The sequence below is a fragment of the Scyliorhinus canicula genome, chromosome 9 (assembly GCF_902713615.1).
Source record: "Scyliorhinus canicula chromosome 9, sScyCan1.1, whole genome shotgun sequence".
Taxonomy (NCBI): Eukaryota; Metazoa; Chordata; class Chondrichthyes; order Carcharhiniformes; family Scyliorhinidae; genus Scyliorhinus; species Scyliorhinus canicula.
In genome coordinates this window covers 106,425,149-106,449,345 of record NC_052154.1, presented here as the reverse complement: position 1 = coordinate 106,449,345, position 24,197 = coordinate 106,425,149, and the positions used below count along the sequence as shown (strand labels likewise).

General features: G+C 47.7%; 1 protein-coding gene across 1 annotated transcript in view; it reads left to right on the top strand.

Annotated features, from left to right (window-relative positions):
- The window catches only part of LOC119971594 (astacin-like metalloendopeptidase), a 639,042-nt gene extending 615,102 nt beyond the window's left edge, over positions 1-23,940 (top strand). Inside the window, exon 14 of the mRNA XM_038807373.1 lies at positions 21,628-23,940. Within this exon, the coding sequence (XP_038663301.1) occupies positions 21,628-21,731 (104 nt within the window). The 3' untranslated portion in view covers positions 21,732-23,940. The remainder of the gene's footprint in view (positions 1-21,627) is intronic.
- Positions 23,941-24,197: the final 257 nt, after the last annotated feature.

Genomic DNA, 24,197 nt, shown 5'->3' with positions numbered 1-24,197 from the left:
GCCTCATTACACATCACCAAATCCAGAATTCCCTGTTCCCTAGTAGGCTCTGTCACAAGCTTCTCCAAAAAACCATCTCTAAGACATTACACAAATTCCTTTTCTTGGGATCCACTATCAACCTGATTTTCCCAGTCCACCTGCATACTGAAGTCCCCTATGATTATTGTAATATTGCCTTTTTTTACATGCCTTTCCTATCTCCTGATTTATTTTCTGCCCAACATCCTGACTACTGCTAGGAGGCCTGTACATAACACCCATCAGGGTCTTTTTACCTTTGCGATTCCTCAACTCTACCCACAGAACAAGGGCCTTAGGGCTCGCAACGCCCCAGGGTCTTTAACACCGGCTTGTAATGATAATAATCTTTTTTGTCACAAGTAAGCTCACATTAACACTGCAATGAAGTTACTGTGAAAAGCCCCTAGTCGCTACTTTCCGGCACCTGTTTGGGTACACAGAGGGTGAATTCAGAATGTCCAAATTACCGAATAGCCCGTCTTTCGGGACTTGTGGGAGGAAACCGGAGCACCCGGAGGAAGCCCATACAGACACAGGGAGTACGTGCAAAATCCACAAAGACAGTGGCCCAAGCCGGGACTCAAATCTGGGACCCTGGCACTGTGAAGCAATAGTGCTAACCACTGTGCTACTGTGCTGCCCATATGTCTGGCGCCTTTTGCGCCCCACGCCTCCCTTCACCAATGCACATATCAAAGTCTGATGTCCGCAGCCAGGTGCAATGATTAAATACAAGCAGTGGTATTCTCCATCGGCGGTATCCTCCAGTCTGTTGGCAGCACAACCACGCTCACAGATTTCCTGACAGCGTGATGTGGCCACAATGGGAAACTGCATTGGCAGGCTGGGGGAACGGAGAATTTATGCCAGAAAATATGACTGGCGGACCTGAGAATCCCACTAAGGTCTAATTCAAGTGAATTAGAAACTCAAGTGAATGTGGGCAGCTGTGTGTAAGTGCACTTGTTATTCACCTTTCTCTCTTCTGTCCACCTTGCTCTCCACACAGGCCAGCCTCTCTCCTGTTCCATCCGACCAACTAAGGGCTCTCTCCTCAAAAAGAATCAATATGTGAAGCTCTGCCACGCACATCTTTGCCCACTCACGGCAATTTTGAGTAAGCTTATCCTGCAGGGAGACAAATGGGAATGCTGTGAACAGGCCACCTGCTGGGTCAGAGGGCAAAGATGCCTGACATGAATATGGATGCCTGACACGTGCATCCATATATTGACATTGTTGCTGCTGGTCCACTGCAATCATTTGCACTGCCAGCTCCACTGACTCCATCATCCTCTCAATCAAAAAACTGAAAGGAAGCAAACAGAATTATATGAGCATCGAAGAGTCCTGAGAATTTCCTGACCCATCGCCCTTTCAAGACTTTCAAGACTTGGAACATCCACATTCCCCTATATGAGCACTTTCCCAATGAGCCTCACTCCATCCTCTCTCATGAAATGGCCATGTCCCCACACTAGCCTTTCACAACTCCACTTAACAGATAAGCATCCACCTTGGATAGCCTCATTGGCCCACTTAAATCCCCAAGTGTGAGGACTGAGGGGCACATGAATACATCACCTGATTTACTTAATGCAGTCAGCTTCATCCTTAAGTTGCAACTTTATTTCCCCAGCTCTCATGGGTTATGGATCAAACAAGCCTCTCATCCTCAGCAGTCAGCCACACATGATTACATCCCTGAGAACCTGGACTTTGTGACCAGTGGCATTACACAGCCACACAATTGATACCCTGAAGCTGAACTTTATAGCTTGAGGATTGGGGATCAATGTGACTGCACTTGTCATTTCCTCAGTATCAGGTTATATTGTCCACATGGAGCTAATCACGACTCCCTGTCAGTGTCCCCAACACTGCCCATGCAGCCTCGTATTTCAATGGACCCTTCCCTGGGACCTCACAGTCGCCTCCTGTGCTGACCCTATCGATCTTTCCACTTCCACCCACTTCATGCTGCCATACCAGAAAGGTAATCCCGCTGAGGAACCATCACTTAAACCCCAGCAAGGGGGATCCGAGAAAAGTGAACTCCACACCAGGCCCAAGGTCCCTTGGAGACCTCAAAGTCCACAATAATGAAGTCCGACAAAGGCCTGAGAGCAGCATATCACACGACCCTACCCCTCGCCATCCTCAGTGCATATTTCACTTCCCACCTTATTGAATCACATTTCCTGTTGATGTGATATCCTCCCCATGATGAATAAGATTGCTGCATATGAAAGCGGGGATGGATTTACAATGAAAGACACCACACCTAGACCTCCAAATAAAAGGAGACCCCAAAATGATGAGCAATTCTGTCACAACCTTTCAGGGACAGAACTGCATGGATATCCCTTTCATAATTTACATGTCAATCACTCTGCTGAGCCAATCACAGAGGAAGGAGCAACTCTTTCCTGACACAATCACCATATTATCCATGCAGCTTGTGGCACTGCGCTACTGCGCAGCAAGGAGTGACAGGATGCAAACAGAGGGAGATCCAGCCTTCTTGCAGTGCCTGCTAGGAGTTCAGACATGTATAGTAGCAGTTGGTGCCCAGTGTTCAAGAGTTTGAATCTGAGAAATCTGGCGGAGCTGGATTGGAGGTGCGCAACTGTAAAACCCAGCCCCAGGGGTGCATGAGTATCAGATCACAGCCGTTTAAATTCCTCTACCCCATTTCCCCTCTCTCACTTCCATCCCCCTTCATCCTCCAACCGTCACCCTCCCCATTCGCCTTCCTTCAGCCCCATACCACCTTCTTCAGCCCCCATACCCCAGGAGGAATTGTGTGGGATTGAGAGAAGATCTGTGTGTGATAGAATTGTCTGGATCCAAGTAAATCTTCTGGGAAATCCCTTGCACTAGCACATAGTAGATGTCAACTCAGTACATTTGAAATCTGCATCCCCTCAGAAAGAGCAATGTATTCTGCTTTTCAATTAATGACCATACTTCCTTTGTGTTATCAGGATGAATTAAGGCAATGGAATCTATGATAGAATCTCAACACTAGGGCTGCGAGCTCTTTAGGCTTCCGAGCCTAATAAATATTGTTATCATCAGTTGATGAATCAGTACTCCTCCATGGAGGAAGCACTGAGGTGCAGAATATGCTCTGAGTGAGGGACTTCAATGTCCATCACCAAGAGTGGCTTGGTAGTACCACCAAATTTTCTGGATAGCGGTAATCTTGTCTGTCATAATATACACCAGTATATCATGGTGCAGACACACACACTGATGGACATACAGTAGGACCAATCAACATGCACAAACACCACAGCCAATCACTAGTTAGAACACACTCAGTATAAAGACAGAGGGCATCACTTTTCGCGGTCATTGGTCTCTAGTTAATCCAGCATCGTGTAACCCACATGATGTTCAGCAGTTTATAATTTAATAAAATAGTGTTGTACTATTTTAAGTGCTGGTGGCCTGTATGTGTTTCACGGATCCAGAGCGCCCAACACGTCATGGTACCAGTAGTTGAGGGATGTTAGAACTTCTGAGACCTACCTGCCAGTGATCTGCCTTCCACCAGTCTACAGCCATCCTGCAACATGGACAGCGTCCGCCTGCCACCGCTCCGCATCACCGGCAAACTGGGGTCCAACTGGAAGATCTTCAAACAGCACTTCCAGCTCTACCTTGAAGCCACAGACCTGGAAGCTGCCTCAGACGCCCGGAAGATTGCTCTCTTCCTCTCCACAGCCGGGGACCACGCCATCCACATCTTCAATTCTCTCACGTTCGCCGATGGGGAAGATAAATCTAAGTTCATGACGGTCCTCCTAACGTTTGACAGCCACTGCAACGTCGAGGTGAACGAAAGCTTCAAGCGCTATATCTTTCAGCAGCGCTTACAGGGTAAGGACAAACCTTTCCAGTCCTTTATAACCCACCTCCATATCCTTGCGCAGTCCTGCAACTATGGGTCCACCTCCAACTCCATGATACGTGACCAGATCGCTTTCGGTGTTCAGTCGGACCCCCTTCGCCAGCAGCTTCTTAAGGTCAAGCAGCTCACCCTAGCGATTGCCATTGGGACCTGCGTGCTCCACGAACATACCACCAATCGGTATTCCCACATCCATGCGGCTAAAACGGTGCGGCAAGCTCCCCACGAGGCAGAACGGGTCCAAGTCATCAAATCACGATAGGGCCTCAGCCCGGTTGAAGGCGGCCATTTTGCTCGCTTTTTGCGGGCTCCCGCACTTGGATGCACCGAACAAGGTGATGGCGACATCGACGAACGTAATGCGCAGGTGCGCACCACGCAGGATCGCACCGTGCATGCACGGTGGCGCAATGAATGCACTGACGCAATGGCGTGCGGCAACTGTGGCCCCACCCACTTAAAGCGGCAGTGTCCCGCCAAGTCCCCACGATGTTTGCAGTGTGGCAAACTTGGCCACTATGCTGTTTTATGCAGATCAACTCAGCCTGCTAGTTTTCGTCATTCCAGCCAGCCTCGCAGGGATGTCCGGGCTATTCAGCCCACAATCAACGAGCCTGTCCCAGACCTGTCCCCCGACTTTGACAGCGATGACCTGAAGGCCCCTTTTCAAGTCGGCATCATAACAAAGCACAGGATGTCTCCAAAGCACAGCACCAAGCCCATTCCGATACACAGCATCGATCCGGAGATGAGTGGTGTGCCACCTTTATGGTCAACCGGTCCCAAATACGGTTCCGCCTGGACACCGGTGCCTCCGCCAATCTCACTGCACGGTCTGACCTTCAAAGCCTTCATGTCAAACCAGCCATCCTGCCAGCTGCATGCCAACTGCTTGATTACAACGGAAATGCGATTGCTGCCAGCGGCTCATGCCAACTGGAGGTGACGCATCGTGCTCACACAGCCGCCTTGTCGTTTGAAATCGTTGCTTCTTCGAAAGCCTCCTTGCTTGGCGCGCAGGGATGTAAGCTGCTGAACCTGGTGTAGAGGGTTCACTCTCTCTCTCTCTCCCATTGATGTGTCTGCCTGGCCTATCCTGACACCGACTTCAGGGCGCAACTCAACGCCATTATCCAGCAGTGCCACAACGTCTTCGAGGGCATGGGCACGCTCCCGTATACATAAAAGATTCTACTTCAGCCGAACGCCACGCCTGTGGTACATGCACCTCGCAGGGTTCCACCGCCCCTTAAGGGCCGCCTCAAGCAACAGCTCTAAGACCTCCAGGACCAAGGAATGATCTCCAGGATCACGGAACCAACCAACTGGGTGAGTTCCATGGTCTGTGTAAAGAAGCCGTCCGGCAAATTAAAAATTTGTATAGATCCTAAGGATCTTAATCAAAATATCATGAAGGAGCACTACTCAATTCCCAAGCGTGAAGAACTCACATGTGAAATGGCTCAAGCCAAGCTCTTCACAAAGCTTGCGCCTCAAAAGGCTTCTTGCAAATCCAGCTAGATGAATCTAGCAGAAAGCTATGCACATTCAATACTCCCTTTGGAAGATATTACTACAACAGAATGCCATTTATGATCATCTCGGGGTCCAAGGTGTTTCACAGAATCATGGAACAAATGATGGAGCGAATCGAAGGTGTTCGCGTCTACGTCGATGACATTATAATCTGGTCCACCACCCCGCAGGAGCACATCAATCGCCTCAAGCGTGTTTTCAAACGCATACACGAACATGGCCTCCACCTCAATAGAGCTAAATGCTCTTTCGGTTAGTCAGATATCAAATTCCTAGGGGACCACATATCCCATTTGGGTGTGCGGCCGGATGAGGACAAAGTTGCTGCAATCACTGCCATGAAAACGCTAGACGACAAGAAAGCGGTCCTCCGGTTCTTGGGGATGGTAAACTTTTTAGGGAAGTTCATCCCTAACCTCGTCTCGCATACTACAGCTCTCAGGACCCTGGTCAGGAAGACGACGGACTTCCAGTGGCTCCCTGCCCATGAACTCAAATAGAGGGAACTAAAGGCCAAACTAACCACGGCCCCAGTTCTGGCCTTCTTTGATCCGGCAAAAGAGACAAAAATCTCTACGGACGCCAGTCAGTCTGGCATTGGAGCCATGCTTTGGCAGCGTGATGAGGCCTCGTCATGGGCCCCCGTTGCGTATGCGTCACGGGCAATGACCCCCACGGAGCAGCGCTACGCGCAGATAGAAAAGGAGTGCCTGGGCCTTCTGACCGGTGTTGTGAAGTTTCACGACTATGTTTATGGGCTTCCCCAATTCACTTTCGAGACCAACCATCGCCCGCTCGTCAATATAATACAGAAGGACTTGAACGACATGACACCTCGCCTCCAGCGCATCCTGCTCAATCTCCGGCGGTATGATTTCCAACTCGCGTATACCCCAGGCAAGGACCTCATCGTTGCGGACGCCCTCTCCAGGTCAGTCATCATTCCATGTGATCCTGAGGGGTTCGTTTGCCAGGTCGACGGCCAGGTTGAGTTCGCAGCCTCCCATTTACCTGCATCGTATGAATACCTGATCCAAATTAGCCGTGAGACAGCGGCTGACCCCCTGCTACAGCGTGTCATGCGCCACATGACGGACGGGTGGCTCATGGGCCAATGCCCGCAGTTTTATAACGTTCGAGACGATCTGGCAGTCGTTGAAGGGGTTCTCCTGAAGCTAGACCGCATTGTGATGCTGCACAGCATGCGCCAGCTTGTCCTGGAACAGTTATACGAGGGCCATCTGGGCATTGAAAATGTCGCCGAAGGGCCCGTGAAGCTGTGTATTGGCCCGGTATCAATGATGACATCGCCAACGCAGTACTCAACTGCCCCACCTGCCAGCGCTTTCAGCCGGCCCAACCACGGGAGACTCTAATGCCCCATAAGTTGGTTACGTCACCTTGGGCCAAGGTGGGCATCGACCTGTTCCACGCATTGGGTAGGGACTATGTTCTGATTGTCGATTACTTTTCAAATTACCCAGAGGTAATCAGATTGCACAACCTCACTTTGTCCGCTGTCATTCGGGCGTGCAAAGAGACATTTTCTCGGCACGGCATCCCGCTCACGGTGATGTTGGACAATGGCCCCTGCTTCACCAGCTAGGAATGGGCCAGTTTCGCCCGGCGGTACAATTTCACCCAAGTGACATCCAGTCCTCTGTACCCTCAGTCCAATGGCAAAGCAGAAAAGGGGGTTCACATAGTTAAGAGGCTCCTCTGCAAGGTTGCTGATGCTGGGTCTGACTTCTATCTAGCCCTGTTGGCCTATCGCTCCGCCCCGCTCTCCACTGGTTTGTCGCCCACACAGTTGTTAATGAATTGCATCCTGAGGACGACGGTGCCGTCTACCCATGTACCAAATCTCGACCATGTTGCAGTTCTTCGCAAGATGCAGACGTCTCGGGCGCAGCAAAAGGCGACACACGATTCATGTGCTGCTGATCTCCCTGCTATCGAGCCGAACGACAATGTTCGCGTCCATCTCCCGGATGGTGGCTGGTCTGCAACTGCTGTTGTCCTTAGGCAGGTGGCCCCCCGCTCCTTCCTGGTTCGGCTACCAGATGTATCCATTCTGCGCCGCAATCGGCGTGCCCTTCGCTTTGTTCCATGATCGCAACGGGATCCTCTGGATCGCTCTCCTGCTGACCCTGCCATGGACTGTGCAGAGCTCCCGATCACTCTGCCTCCTCCTGACTGTGTTGTAGCCCACCCAGCTCTTGACCTGGCAGCTCTCGACCCACCCTTGAGGCAGTCCACAAGAATTCGTCGCCCACCTCAGAGACTGAATTTATGAACTTTCCAAATGTATGGACTCTCTGAGATGTTTCCCTGCCTTGTTTACTCGTTTTCTCTTGGTTTGTATATAGCATTGTTCTCATTCAATTTGTTGCATACTAGTTTTCTGCACCAGGCACCTTCCCTTGTATATAGCTTTGTTTCCTGTACATAGTTCTGTAAGTACGTCTTTGCACCACACATGTAGTTAGGAACATTCTTCACACACTATTTATTGTCACATATACACAACATTTTTTGTAAAAGGGGGGATGTCATAATATACTTCAGTATATCATGGTGCAGACACACACACTGATGGACATACACTCGGACCAATCAACATGCACAAACATCGCAGCCAATCACCAGTTAGAACACACTCACTATAAAGACAGAGGGCATCAGTTTTCCCGCTCATTCGGGATGCAGCCTCTCAGAAGCACAAGTGCTTATAAGTTACAGCACAGACTCTCACCACGTGCTGAGTTATTCGACTGGTTAGGACAGGCACAGGTTTCTAGTTCATCTAGCATCATGTAACCCACAGTAATAGTATGTTTTGCAGTTTATAATTTAATAAAATAGTGTTGTACTATTTTAAATGTTGGTGGCCTGTATGTGTTTCACGGATTCAGAGCGCCCAACATCATTGTCATCATCTGGTTGCACACCATTTTCAGAGATTTGGTCACCCAGAGATTTTAAATTTGAGACACCAAACTGACACTTGGTCCGATTCAGCATTAATCCGTATTTGTGTATTCTTTGTAACACCTGCAAGAGTTTTGCATTGCGTTCTTGACGATTAGATGATCATATTATATCATCACATGTCCACAAACTCTATCTATACTTCTATCATCTGTTCCATGGAACGATGGAAGATTTCTGATGCTGAGATTATACCAAATAGCATCCTGTTAAAGCAATAACGACCATACGACGTGTTGAAGGTACACAATATTTTACTTGTGTTGCCCAGTTGAACTTGCCAGAATCCTCTTGAAGTATCAAGTTTGGAGAATATCTTGGCATGAGCCATTTCACTGGTTCGTTCTTCACGCTTTGGTATAGGATAGTGTTCCCATTTGATGTTCATATTCAGATATTTTACATCAATACAAATGCTGAGGTCACCATTGGGTTTTTCACGCACACCATCAAGCTGACCCAATCTATAGGTTCTGTAATATTGGAAATAATCTCGAGATGTTGCATTCTTTCAAGTTATTGCTTGAGACAGTCACATGACGGAGCAGGAATTCTTCTCGGAGGGTGCACCACCGGTTTAGCATTCGCTTTGAGTTGAATTTTATATTTAAAAGATAGAATACCCATACTCTGAAATCATCTGGAAACTTTGCTAGTCTGTCCTCAATGTCTTCTTACACAGGGGCAGGAGGTTTGTCAGTGCTGTGAAGGTTTGAAGACTGCACAAGTTTTAAGTCTTGACACGCTTGTACACCTCATAGTGATGAACGTCTAACATGAACAATTTCAAATCGCAATGGCAACTTTGTGTCTTTGTTTCTTATCAAGAGATAGCATGAACCCAAGGAAGTAATCGTGCTACCATTGTAGTCACATAACTGGCAGTCGGTGTCTTGAGCCTTAGGAAGCCTAAGTAGCTTGGATAAATAAAATTTGTTAATTAAATTAGCATCTCGGGCAGCACGGTGGCCTAGTGGTTAGCACAACCGCCTCACGGCACTGAGGTCCCAGGTTCGATCCCGGCTCTGGGTCACTGTCCGTGTGGAGTTTGCACATTCTCCCCGTGTCTGCGTGGGTTTCGCCCCCACAACCCAAAAATGTGCAGAGTAGGTGGATTGGCCACGCTAAATTGCCCCTTAATTGTAAAAAATAATTGGGTAATCTAAATTTAAAAAAAAAAATTAAATTAGCATCTGCAATAGTGTCAAGTTTAAACACAATCTCGGAGCCATTAACGTGTAATGGAATGGCCCATTCATCTTCTGAGCTGATTGATTTTATAGGATGCAATATCTGTGGCGAAGAATTGCACTTCAAAGTTGTCTGGTACTTGTCAACAATGCCAACAAAGAATGTATCTTCAAGACAACAGTCATTTGTAACAGTATCAGGTTTCACCATATTTGCTGTATCTTTATTCGTATTAATCCTCTGAACATTCATATTTCTTTTGAATTAAATTGATTTTTTAAACTGCCGCTGAACGGCACTGCGCAGCAAAATGATTCTGTTTACCGCATTTGGAACAGATTTTTTTGAATACTGGGGATTTTCTTTGTGGGTGGGCCTATCTACAATGTCTACACATCATGACATTGCGTCCATCATATACAAAATAGCCATCAACTGTAGCATGCTGTCTTCTTGAGTGTGCAACAGCCTCAATTGCATCAGCCACGTTTTCTTTTTTTGAGCCACTTTCTCAAATCAGAATATCTGCATACCAATTTTGTGCACGTTCACTCACACAGAACATTTCAATTATATCTCCTGACGTTAAACTTTTCTGTCCAAGCAAACGTTCTCTCAATTTTTCATTCTTATTGCCAAAAATGATTTGGTCCCGCAACAGAGACTCTGTAAGGATTGAAAAATTGCAGTTCTCCATCTTTAGTCACAATCGATGGATTTGCCTTGTTTCTGAACCCGCTTTTTGAACAAATATCGCTTATAAGTCTCATTAATCTGAGCTTTGCGGTGAAGGTCGAATTTCTCAATCATCACATTAAATTTTTTTTCCGCATCATTAGTGTAAAAATGGAAGGAATTATATAGCTCAATCGCCTGTGTTCCAGCCATTATTAAAATAATGCTACCTGATAGCGAGCTGTTTCTATATCAGAGGCAGATAGGTGAAGCTCAAAGTGCTGCTTCAAAGTTTTCCAATTAACACCAATATTACCAGAAATCCGTAACTGTTTCAGAGTCTGCAGTTTTTCCATGAGGTCTCAACTTGTCTGGATGAGCAGATGTAATAAACTGGCAAAGAGTCTTACATTCGAAATCTGAGCACAATTTTGTTTTAAATTTATTTCTTAGATTCTTACTAGTTGTAGCTAAATTACTTTAGTAAGCAACATGGTACCATGTAATGTTCCCTGTTGAGACCCTCAAGGTGGTTAAAAGTCGCAGTGTCTGTCGTGCCATCTAGTGTTGAGATACATTGACATCATCTTGTTAAGCCTTTACACTCCCTACATTACACATATCATTACATACACGATTTCTTTCTCTTGATCTCAGAATTAGTTTTTCTTTTTCATTGTGTAAGTTGTGTCAGGAATAACATTTTGAACCTGACAAGGAATTTCCGCATCTTTATCAATCCAACACAGGATTGACTATAATTATTTCAAATATCCCAAATTCCGGAACTTCCGGTGGCAGCGATGTCCGAGTGAGCCGCACATTTGGCGGGCTCTCACTCTGGCAGGCGTTTAGGGGCAGATTCCCCGCGATAGCGGGACCAGAAGGAAGGCGGCAGCGAAAGTGCTGAGGAGCGGGCTGCGGCACATGGAACAGCGGGAGTCCAGGAGGCAGAAGAAAAGAGAGAAAAAGGGACAGAGACTAGGACCTGAAGAAACTTACCTGGAACCTAAGATGGCTGACACATGGACCTTGGACTCAGCAATCCAGCAGACGCTGGATGACATGCTCCAGGTAATGAAGTCCAGTTTTGAAGCGCTGAAGCGGGACAGCTTGGACCCAATCCAGAAAGTGGTGGATCAGCTGAACCAGAGGCTGGATGCTCAAGATGTTAAAGTTAAGGAGCTGGGAGAGGCGGTGGAGGAGCAGGCGGATGCGCAGACGGTTGCGGCGCTAGACGTTGACGGGCTGAAGGAGCGGCAGAGAAGACTGCTAGACAGAGTGGAGGAGCTGGAGAATAGAGCCCGCAGGAACAACCTGAGGATGGTCGGCCTCCCAGAGGGGGCTGAGGGAGCTGATGCCGCAGCGTTTGTAGCAGACCTATTGATGCAGCTGATGGGGGCCGAAGCCTTTCCGCGACCGTCGGAGCTGGAGGGGGCATACAGCGTGCAGGCGAGGCAGGGGCGGCCAGGCGGACCCCCCCCCCGCCCAATGGTGATTAGGTTCCACAGGTTCGTGGACAAGGAGCGGGTGCTGCAGTGGGCAAAGAGCGCCAGGAGCAGCGTGTGGAACAACAGTGTCCTCCGCATTTACCAGGACCTAAGCCAGGAGGTGGCTCGGCAGCGAGCAGCCTTTAAGAATGTCAAGGAGGTGCTGTTCAAGAAGCACGTGAAGTTTGGTCTGCTGTTTCCGGCTCGTTTATGGGTCGCGCACCAGGGTCAACACCACTACTTCTCCGAGCCTGAAGAAGCGATGGACTTTGCAAGGGATCAGGGGCTGGTCCCGAAAAGAGGCCCCACGGACGCAAATTAGGGCCCGAGGACTACCGTAGGAAAGTACGCTGAATAGGCCTGGACTGCTGTTCAACGGTTTGCTGGGTCAAAGGTGCCAAGCAGAACATTTGGGATTCTTTCCTTTGTTCATGGACATTGGTTTGTGTTTTTTTTTGTATTTTTTTTCTCTTATGTTTTTGTTTTTTCCTCTTTTTTCTGTTTTTTCCTTGTTGGGCGGATTTGTACTTTTTGTGCAGCTCGTGGAGGACACTGGAGCCGGCATGGTAACGAAGGGGGGCCGGTCAGCAAGAGGGGCCAAGGACGTGGGTTGCGGGGTTTTGTTTTTTTCTTGTTTTTGTTTGTTTTGTTGATGTCCATGCCTTCCTGTGCAAGTGAGTTTGCTCCAGTGGGTTGGAGAGGGGGATGGGGTGCCGGGGAGTGGGGAGGAGGACGGAGTGTTGAGTCACCGGGCTAGCAGATTGGCTAGTCAAGGGATTCAGGTGGGGGGGGGGGGGAGATCACAGCCAGTGGATGGCAGGGGTGGGGGTATCGGGGGATGTTTTTGGGGGGGGGGGGGGTTCTGCTGACGTGGGAGGGACTTGAAATAGGCACTGGAAAGGAGGTCGAGGGTGGAGGCAGCCAACAGGCGGGCCAGGAATGGCGCAACGCACGGGCCGGGGGCAGGCCCGAGAAAGGCTATGGCTGACCAGCGTTCGGGGAGGGGGATGGGTTTTGCCCCCCGACCAGGCTGGTCACCTGGAGATGAATGGGACTGAATGGGCCGGTTAAGAGGGCGCGGGTGTTCGCGCACTTGCGGGCTCTGAGGGCGACGTAATTATGTTGCAGGAGACACATCTGAAAGTGTCTGACCAGACCAGGCTAAGAAAGGGCTGGATTAGCCAGGTCTTCCACTCTGACTTGGACTCGAAGTCCAGGGGGGTGGCAATCATGATCAACAAGCGGGTGCAAGTTGAGGCGGAGGGCATAGCCGCAGACAGGGGGGGCAGACACCTGATGGTACGGGGCAGACTGGAGGGGAGAAGAGTGGTGCTGGTGAATATATATGCCCCGAACTGGGATGACGTGGACTTCTTTAAAAGAGTGCTGGGGAAGATCCCGGACCTGGACTCTCGCAGGCTAATAATTTAACATGGTCCTTGACCCGGCTTTGGATCGGTCGTGTCCCAGAACGGGTAGACTCCCAGCAATGGCAAGGGAGCTGAAATGGTTTATGGAGCAAATGGGGGCAGTGGACCCCTGGAGAGCCAGACAGCCGACAGGAAGGGGCTACTCGTTTTACTCGCACGTCCATAAAGTATATTTTAGGATAGATTTCTTCGTACTAAGCAGGGATTGTATAGGGGAGGTAAAGAACATGGAATATTCGGCAATTACTATCTCAGACCATGCCCCCCACTGGGTAGACCTGCAGATCGGGGGGGGGGGGGGGGGGGCGAGCTACCAACGCCCGCAATGGAGGCTAGACGTGGGACTGATGTCGGAGGAGGAGACCTGTGAGAGGCTTCGGAGGTGTATGCAAAATTACCTGCAGGTGAATGACACGGGGGAGGTCTCAGCGGCGACCCTGTGGGAGGCGCTAAAGGCAGTAATGCGGGGGGAGCTGATTTCAATTGGGGCCCACAGAGCCAAGGCAGACAGGGCAGAGATGGATAGATTGTTCAGGGAAATGGGTCGGATAGATGAAGAGCACGCGGAGTCCCCGGGGGAGGTTTTACTCAGGGAGAGGCAGAGACTACAGGTGGAACTGGGGGCACTATCCACGAGTAGGGCCTTGGAACAGCTTAGAAAGGCGAGGGGTGTGGTGTACGAGCATGGGGAAAAGGCTAGCAGACTGTTAGCGCAGCAACTCAGGAGGAGGGAGGCGGCCAGGGAAATAAGTAGAGTGATGGATGGGGAGGGGCGCAAAGTGGAGGACACGGCAGGATTGAATAAGGTATTCCGGGACTTCTATCGCAAGCTGTATACTTCAGAGCCGCCGGAAGAACCGGAGGAGATGAAAAGGTTTCTGGACAGGTTAACATTCCCAACAGTAGGTGGGGAGCGAGTGGATGAGCTGGGGGCCCCGATTAGAGTGGAGGAGGTATTGGGGGGCCTAAAGGTCATGCAGTCGGGGAAAGCCCCGGGGCCGGATGGATACCCAGTAGAGTTCTATAGGAAGTTTTCTGAGCTGGTGGGCCCGGTCTTGGCGAGAGTTTTCAATGAGGCAAGGGACAGAGGGACCCTGCCGCCGACAATGTCGCAAGCCACTATATCACTGATATTGAAGCGGGGTAAAGACCCGGAGGCGTGCGGGTCCTACAGGCCAATCTCCCTGATTAATGTAGACGCCAAGCTCCTGGCAAAGGTACTGGCGGTTAGAATGGAGGACTGCGTACCGGAGGTGACTGGGGAGGACCAAACTGGGTTCATGAAAGGTAGGCAGCTGGCGGCCAACCTGAGAAGATTACTTAATGTGATAATGATGCCCCCGGCGGACAGGGATGTGGAGGTAGTGGTGGCGATGGACACCGAGAAGGCCTTTGACAGGGTGGAGTGGGACTATCTATGGGAGGTGCTCGGACGGTTTGGGTTCAGGGAGGGACTGGTGGATTGGATCAAATTATTATATCAGGCCCCGAAGGCCAGCGTCAGGACTAACAGAGAAGTGTTGGAGTACTTTCGGCTGTACCGAGGGACCAGGCAGGGCTGCCCGCTCTCCCCGCTGCTGTTTGCGCTGGCCATAGAGCCGCTGGCGATTGCGCTGAGAGCCGCAGAGGGATGGAAGGGGATGGTGAGGGGCGGGGTAGAACATAGGGTCTCTCTTTACGCAGACGACCTGCTCCTGTACGTGTCGGACACAGTGGCCGGGATGGGAAGTATACTGGGAATGTTGAGGAAGTTCGGCCAGTTTTCAGGATACAAATTAAATACGGCCAAGAGTGAAATGTTTGTGGTACAGGCAAGGGGCCAGGAGAACAGATTGAGAGGGCTACCGTTTAGGCTGGTTGAGAAAAATTTCCGGTATTTGGGAATACAGGTGGCACGAGACCGGGGCAGGCTGCACAGGTTAAATTTGGCCAGGGTGGTGGAGCAAATGAAGGGAGAGTTTCGGAGATGGGATGCACTCCCGCTGTCGCTGGCAGGGAGGGTGCAGACGGTAAAGATGACAATCCTCCCTAGATTTCTGTTTGTTTTCCAGTGCCTCCCGATCTTTGTCCCACAGTCCTTCTTCAAAAGAGTTATCAGGATGATCATGAGCTTTGTCTGGGCGGGAAAATCCCCACTGGTGAAGAAGGCGATGCTGGAGAGGAACCGCAGCGAGGGAGGGCTGGCTTTGCCGAGTCTGATTAATTATTACTGGGCGGTCAACATCGCTATGATAAGGAAGTGGATGGTGGGTACGGGGTCTATCTGGGAGTGGGTGGAGGTGGCTTCGTGCAGGGGCTCCAGCTTGGCAGCCCTGGTCACGGCTCCTCTACCGCTGCTGCCGGCCAGGTACTCCACCAGCCCGGTAGTGGTGGTGACCCTGCGGATATGGGGTCAGTGGAGGAGGCATGTGGGGGAGATGGGGGCGTCGGTTTGGGCGCCAATCTGCGACAACCATTGGTTTGCCCCCGGGAGTATGGATGGGGGGTTTCGCGCATGGCGGCGGGCGGGGGTGGGAGGGGTGGGGGTTATGTTCCTGGAAGGGAGCTTTGCGAGTTTGAGGAGCTTGGAGGAGAAATTTGGGCTGGTAAGGGGAAATGATTTTAGGTACCTACAGTCGTGGGACTTTGTTCGTAGACAGGTCCCATCTTTCCCACACCTCCCGCCAATGGGGATCCAAGACAGAATAGTCTCTCAGGGGGAATAAGGGGAGGGTAGAGTCTCTGATATTTATAAGGTGCTCATGAGGGAGGAAGGGTCCCAGACGGAGGAACTGAAACTTAAATGGGTGCAGAAGCTAGGTGGGGAAATGGAGGACGGGCTGTGGGCAGAGGCCCTGAGTAGGGTAAATTCGACCGCAACATCTGCCAGGCTCGGGCTGATTCAATTTAAGGTCGTTCACTGGGCCCACATGACGGTGGCTTGGATGAGCAAATTCTTTGGGATAGAGAACAAATGCGCTAGGTGCGCGGGAGGACCAGCGAACCACGTTCACATGTTTTGGGCATGCCCTAAGCTTAGGGGGTACTGGGAGGGATTTGCGGGCGTCATGTCCCGGGTGCTAAAAACAAGGGTGGCGATGGGTCCAGGGGTGGCAAGATTTGGGGTTTCGGAAGACCCGGGAGTCCAGGGGGAGAAAGAGGCCGATGTTTTGGCCTTTGCTTCCCTGATAGCTCGGCGACGAATACTATTGGCGTGGAGGGACTCAAAGCCCCCGAAGACTGAGTTGTGGCTTGCGGACATGTCAAGTTTCCTGGGTATGGAAAAAATTAAGTTCGCCTTGAGGGGATCTGTACAGGGATTCGCCCGGAGGTAGCAACCATTTATTGTCTTCTTTGCGGGAGAGTGAGCGTCAGCAGGGGGCGGGGGGGGGGGTGTAGTGTAGAGTAGAGTAGGAGGGATAAAATGGCGGGTAGTACCGGTGGGAGAGGAACGGGCTTGTGCAGTATGTTACGATTGAAGTATTGAATGTATGTGGATGTTTGCACATTTTTGCCTTTTTTGCTTTCTTTCTGTTGACGTCTGTAACTGTTTACAAAGCCAAAAACTACCTCAATAAAATTGTTTATTAAAAAAAAATCCCAAATTCCAATTAACCATATTGAATTAAAATGATCTCATTCTTACATGTGTGAATTTGTATCCAGATTAAAATTCCCACATGTTTATCAAAAATATCCTGGAATCAGGGTGGCACGGTAGCATAGTGGTTAACACTGTTGCTTCACAGTGCCTGGGACCCGGGTTCGTTTCCCAGGTTGGGCGAATGGTCTCCTTCTGCACTGTAAATTTTATGAAATCTATTGAAATGATTCTGGCCAGAAAAACATGATTCCAGGTTTTGTTAGCTGTTTGACTCAAATCACTGAAATTATCAGGCAGAAACATTAAATTTTGAAACATACATCACGCAAATATCATGAATCCACAAGAAGCGAAACTTGTTGCAGCAACAATGACCAAAATTAATTATTTAAGCATCCTTTTGGTTCTGTAGTAAACTTTCAGAATATCTATAAATAAAAACTCCAGGTTAATTCCCCAGATGATAAACCTTAACAATGACACAACTTCACAAACATCCACACAAAACAAACGAAATACACAGCTTGTAAATCTCAAACCATCAATCCTCAGCTTTCTCTCGCATCTACGGATTCTTAAAGAGACAGAACACTTCAAGCTCACACCCTCTTGGGTAAAATAATAAACAAGATCCTCCATTCTTCTTCAATATATGACTTAAATGCACAATTAAACCTTATGATGAATAAGTTAGACACACAAGCTTCAGTGCAATTTAAAAACAATTAATTGCCCGTTGAAATAGTTAATGTTTGTGCTTCAATTTATTTTCCTTTATCCTTTATTTTCCTTTAAACTGATTTCAATTTCCTTACTTAACCAAGTATGAAAGGAATCTCAACAGTTCACTTTTAATTTGTTTTGAATTGGATTGCCACCGAACTGCAAGCTTATAATTGGACCTTGACTCAGAACTGAATTAAAGAATTGGTTAATGAAACCTCGTATTCATCTGCATCTTTCTTAATTTAATATTTGGTCAATTTTGTTACATTTGTCTCTCCGCGGTAGCAAAAGGCACTGTTTTGGCAATCCTTGTCTGAGTATGTTCGCACAGTATTTTCACCACCATTTGTAAAAGGGGTTATCTGTACCAGGTGTGGAGGTCGGGTGTCTCTCCCTCTAAATCATAATCTGTGATGTTTCTCGGAGGAATCTGTCAGCTGCGGTGATCTGCACCAGAGCGAGGGGAGTGATCATCCACATTTTGGGTCGTCTCCACAGCTGCCCGCGGAGAGGTACTCATGGGCTTTAAATCTTTAATAATGATCTTTATTGTCACATGTAGGCATACATTAACACTGCAATGAAGTTACTGTGAAAATCCCCTCGTCACCACATTCTGGTGCCTGTTCGGGTACATCGAGGGAAAATTCAGAATGTCCAAATTACCTCACAGCACGTCTTTTGGGACTTGTGGGAGGAAACCAGAACACCCGGAGGGAATCTATGCAGACACGGGGAGAACATGCAGACTCCACATAGACAGTGACCTAAGTAGGGAATCAAACCTGGGACCCTGGAGCTGTGAAGCAACAGTGCTAACCACTGTGCTACCGTGACGCCCCCCTGTTGATGCAACAACTTTGCTTGTTGTACATAGAGGCTCAGGACGTCAAAGCCTCCCCGAACAGGCGCCGGAATGTGGCGACTAGGGGCTTTTCACAGTAACTTCACTTGAAGCAGACTTGTGACACCCAGGTCCCACTGGACACTCCCCTCTCCCAATTTACAACCATTCAGGTAGTAATCTGCCTTCCTCTTTTTGCTTCCAAAGTGAATAACCTCACACTTATCCAAATTATACTGCATTTTCCATTGATTTGCCCACTTGCCCATCCTGTCCAGATCATGCTGTAGGATCCCTGCATCCTCGTCAAAATTCACCCTCCCACCTAACTTAGTATCATCTACAAACTTTTAGATGTTACATTTTGTTCCCTCATCCAAATCATTAATATATATTGTGAATAGCTGGAGTCCCAGCACCGATCTCTGTGGTACTCCATGAGTTACTGCCTGCCAATTTTAAAAGGACACATAAATCCCTACTCTTTGTTTCCTCTCTGCCAACCAGTTTTCTATCCACCTCAATACATTTCCCCCAATCCCATGCGCTTTAATTTTGCACAATTATCTCACATGCGAGACTTTGTCAAACACCTTCGGAAAGTCCAAATATACCACATCGACTGGCTCCCTCTTGTCAACTGTACTGGTTACATCTTCAAAGAATTCTAACAGATTTGTCACGCATGATTTTCCCTTCATAAATCCATGCTGACTCTGACTGATCCTACCACTGCTTTCTAAATGTTCCTATAAAGTCTTTGGTGATGGATTCAAGCATTTTCCCCACTACCGATGTTAGGCTTACTGGTCTATAGTTCCCTGCTTTCTCTCTACCTCTCTTTTTGGATATCAGAGTGACATGAGCTGCCCTCCAATCTGCCGGGACAGTTCCAGAGTCTATAGAATCCCGGAAGATGACCACCAATGCATCCACTATTTCCAGAGCCACCTCCTTAAGCACTCTGGGATGCAGATTCTCAGGCCCTGGGGATTTATCCGCCTTCAATCCCATCAATTTTCCCAGCACCATTTCTCTACTAATGTTGATCTCTCTCAGTTTTCCTTCTCACTATCCTTTCATTCTCCAACATTTCTGACTTGTGTCCTCTTTTGTGAAGACAGAACCAAAGTATGACTCAATGCAGTTGCATTCGCACTTTGTGTGCCAGGTCGGTGTTGGAAAGCATAATTCTAGGTCACCAGCAGCAAGGCCCAACGTTGCATTCTAGCCGAGGCTGTGGGTGGTATAGGCTTGCCTGCCCTTAAAAGTCCCAGTAATAGTTTAAGATCGATTACTATGTCAAATCACCATCCATATAGATATTGGTGAAATTTCTTCACATCATAAATAACTGTAAGCCCTTTTTCACAATCTGTACACTTCTGAAAGTGTCCTTAAGGCAGAGACGATAGGTCTCTCAGAACCATCTCCCATCTTGTGGGATAATAATAATATTTTTTATAATAATCTTTATTGTTACAAGTAGCTTTCATTAATACAGCAATGACGTTACTGTGAAAAGTCCCTAGTCGCCACATTCTGACGCCTGTTCGGGTACACAGCGGGAGAATTCAGAATGTCCAAATTGTCTAGCAGCACATCTTTGGGACTTGTGGGAGGAAGCCGGGGCATCCGGAGGAAACCCATGCAGAAACAGGGAGAACATGCAGATTCCGCACAGACAGTGACCCAAGCCGGGAATCAAACCTGGAGCTGTGAAGCAACCGTGCTACCCACTGTGCTACCATGCTGCCCAATAAATAATCTTTACTGTCACAACTAGGCTTACATTAGCATTAACATTGCAATGAAGCTCCTGTGAAAAGCCCCTAGTCACCACATTCCGATGCCCGTTCAGGTACACAGAGGGAGAATTCAGAATTTTCAGTTGGTACGGGAATTGAACCTGCGCTGCTGGCCTTGTTCTGCATCACAAACCAGCTGTCTAGTTCACTGAACTAAACCAGCCCCCTAACATAGGGGGAATATGGGATAATAACATAATAACATAGGATAATAGTGCCCCTTTGCCGTAAGGGAACGCAGGACATGTGAGCACGATTGGTTTTCCAGGTCAAAATGAAGCAAGAGGTTCAAGGACTGTAAGTTAAGGCTTACTTTACCACTTGAAAACCTTTCTCTTGGAGCTCCCTCCATTGTCACTGCTGATGTTTCTTTAGTCACTGATGTAATGGTGCTAATGTGGCTAAATTTAAAATGAATCTTCCATAATATTTTCCCATACTGAGAAAGGATTTGATCTAACTGACATATTTGGCTGCAGAGACTTCACGTATGGATTTGATCTTTTGTTCCAGGGGATGCAACCCTTATGCACCAACACTCATCCTGGACACGTCGCTTCTGAGGCCTGGAAAATACATTTTCCACATGTGAGATGGGCCCCGCAACCCAAAACCTCTTTAATGCATCTTCCAGGCTAGTCATACAATCTTCAGGAGTGGTACCAGTGAATAGAATGTTGTTGAGGTAGACCAATCAAAATTTCCGAAACACTTGCACTTCCAATGTTTGTCAGGACAAAAATTTGTTCTCAATCCAGCCAAAAAGCCACATACAACATTTAACTGATTTTAATGCCAGAGAATCACGGAGGGTTCAAGGTAAGCTGAAGTCCTGTCCTACTGGGAACATGTTGTGAATTGTGATGATTGTCCCTTAAAGGGAAACACAGCAGAGTAAGAGTCACATGCCATGGGGGAGCAATTTGAACTGAGAGTGGGTAATCATCGAAAGGGTGGAGATCTCTGTTGGAGACAAGAATGTAGGAGACTTGGTGCAGCCTTGTGGCTGCTGTACTGTTGCACAGTTTTTCTTTTGTGTTTCCACTGGAGTCTGTGAAAGTACTTCATTACAAGACACTTCCCAATTCTGTAGAAAATTTAAATTTAGACTAATTTTATTTTATAATATTGAAATAAACTGGTGTGTTTCTGTCTTTGTTATAAACACATTATCGCTAATGTACAGTAGACTAGTCAATGCAGACAAGAAATGTTGATAAATGCTCCTTTCCAGATATTGATTCACCTATTGAGCATTTACAGCTTTTCCTACAGTTTTTGGATTATTGTTTCAGATTTTCAGCATTCAGTGTTTATTTATCTTTGCTAAAATGTATTATCAAGTTCAATATATTCAGACTTTGAAAATCTTTGGAAATAGTTCCCAAGTTTTGTTTCTTCTTTTTTCAGATAGAAATCCTCCTCGAGTCTTTTCTGAGGGGAGTCACTCCAATAATCCTGCTCTTGTGCTGTTCATCTCACTGTTATGTTCATGGAGAGCATATTTTATGTAAAATAATTATCAAACCAATTATTTCACCATTTTCCTCATTTCTAGATTGTACAAAGTTTACCGTATGTTTTGACAATGCTCTGTTTAAATGTATTTTTGGGGTTTTGTATATTTTCATCCATCGCATTCAGAACAACCCTGGAAGTTCACTTGCAGGTGTTAGAATTACAGAATATTCATCAGAAATCTATATTCATATGAAATCGCTCATTCCATTTTAATGTAACAGCCGACTATTTTATTTTTAACTGATCTGTTCTCGTTGTCGGAGGTGGGGTAATTTTCAGTTGAATCTACTAAGTATTCCGACAATATTATTTCATAATTTCTTACCTAGTAGATCTGCTGTCAAATTTTTCCAATTATTGGCAGTAATGGCACCACATCATACAAATGGAAAGATAGATGGGAATTGTAACCACCAGAAATAGATGTGTTGGGGCATGCTGAGCTGTGAACATTTTAGAATTCTGGAACCCAAACTGCTTCAAATCTACCCACTTCTAATAGAGATGAAATGGGGTCAGGTAACCCCATTTTAAAATGAAGTGAGAAGAGGTAAATGCCTTTCCAGCACAGCCTGTTCACTCAGGGCTGCTTCCTCACACCCTCCATAAGTATCGCATAGCCAACATCACCCCTGTGGCACACAAAGACCCTTCCCCACCTTCAACAGCCCTTGGTTAACTTGGGGACTTCCTGCGTCAACATCATCAACAGCCTGATCCCCCACAGGATTGTCCTGGATTGATTACCAGACCATAACTCCTCCCTTCCCCCTCGGAAATCCTGCACACAAAACTAAAGCCAAATTTCTGCTGGGGTTTCCTTTTATTCTGGTACGTTACATAATAAAAACTGATATGTGTTTTGAAGCTTCCCATCATTGTTCCAGTCAAATCTTTGTGCATTCTTTTAATGCTCCCTTCAAAATCTTCCAATGTGTCTGGGCAGTTCTGCAACTGAACTAGCTTCATTTGTCTGGAATGTCAGAATGTCAGAATTATCAGGCTGTCAGGTTGTCACTTGCACATGGGAACCCTTCCAGGAGTCTTTTCAAACCAGCTCATGATACCCATGACAAAGTTACACTGAGTCATTGGTCAGAGGTCCTTCTGTGGTACTTTCTGGACAGATTTAGAAAATCGAGCATAAGCGTACTTTCTGCAAGGTCAAACAAGATTTTTAGCTTCTTTCAGTCTCTGGAATGTCGACATGCTGGGACCGGGATGAAGTTCAAAAGTGCTGACAACCATGGGAATTGCAAAGAACTTTGAACTTCTGACAAGCAATTCTCTTGCTCCCCTTCACAAAGGTTTCCAGCACTGAATAAGAACTGGATTCGGACAGTTTCGTGGGCTGTTACCCAGGAAATGCTAAAGCAAGGCATTGAAACATTTGAGGACAGCAGAAACCCCATGGTGATTACCACTTCACAGAAGATCTAGGCGGCCGATGACTATTCAGCATCAATTTTAACCCAGATCTTCTGGTGTTTTTGTTTTGTCCTGCCCAATTTAATGTTCCGTTGACTTCAAGGAAGAGTAAACTCAATCACGTTTGATACAGTCTCTGATCTAAATCAGTCCTGTACCCAGCAATTGTGTTTGGTTACAACAAGGACTTTTGGTGAAATAGTATAAAATTACACCGACAAATATTTATCAGACACATCTATTTGAGAGGGAATCTGGAGGCATTGTCTCCATAATTAGCTGTACAATAACTTTTGGGGCAAATCATAAGCAATGTTCCTCCAGCGCCTGCCTTTTCAATTGCAAATATAAGATTTGTGTTCTGTAACTATTTATTTGGTGTTGCATTTTTTCCCATTACTCAAATCCCAAGAGAAGGAGAGATCAAAGAACCAATTCTCCGTCCAACAACGCCGTAATCGCAAAACGCGATTGGGCGAAGAATCACGTGTGTGGTGAACATCGTGGTCAGCGCTGGGCGCCTGTCAGAATGCTATGCTCCGCTGCCTTGACAGCAGCGTCAATGCATTCTACTCTGCATGTACAGTAAATGCCGTTAGCATATCATTAACGGTCCTTATCTGGTATTGTCCAGGGCCACCGCAATGCGGTAAGTGAGTAACACCTGGGGTTTTAAAAATCGAGAAACAGTCACCATGGCTGCTGAGGGAGAAAGAGGAGGTAGGACATGCAGAGGTGTGAATGTTGGTTGCTTATTCAGCCGCTGGGGCTGGCTGCTGGAGTGGGGGGGGCGGGGGGGAGAGGGTCCACCAGTCCTGAGGGGGGGGGGAGGTGGTGACGGGAGTGACCTGGGGATGAGCCATGGGAGTGACCTCGGGATGACCCCACTTGCCGTGCACCCCGGTGACCGACCACTCTGGCCCGTGGTTACGCAGAGTATCACCTGGAATATGGATGCCCACCCCATATCCTCGCACTTCACCCCCCAACCGTCTCCCCCACCATCCCCATGCTCCACCATCCAACCAACC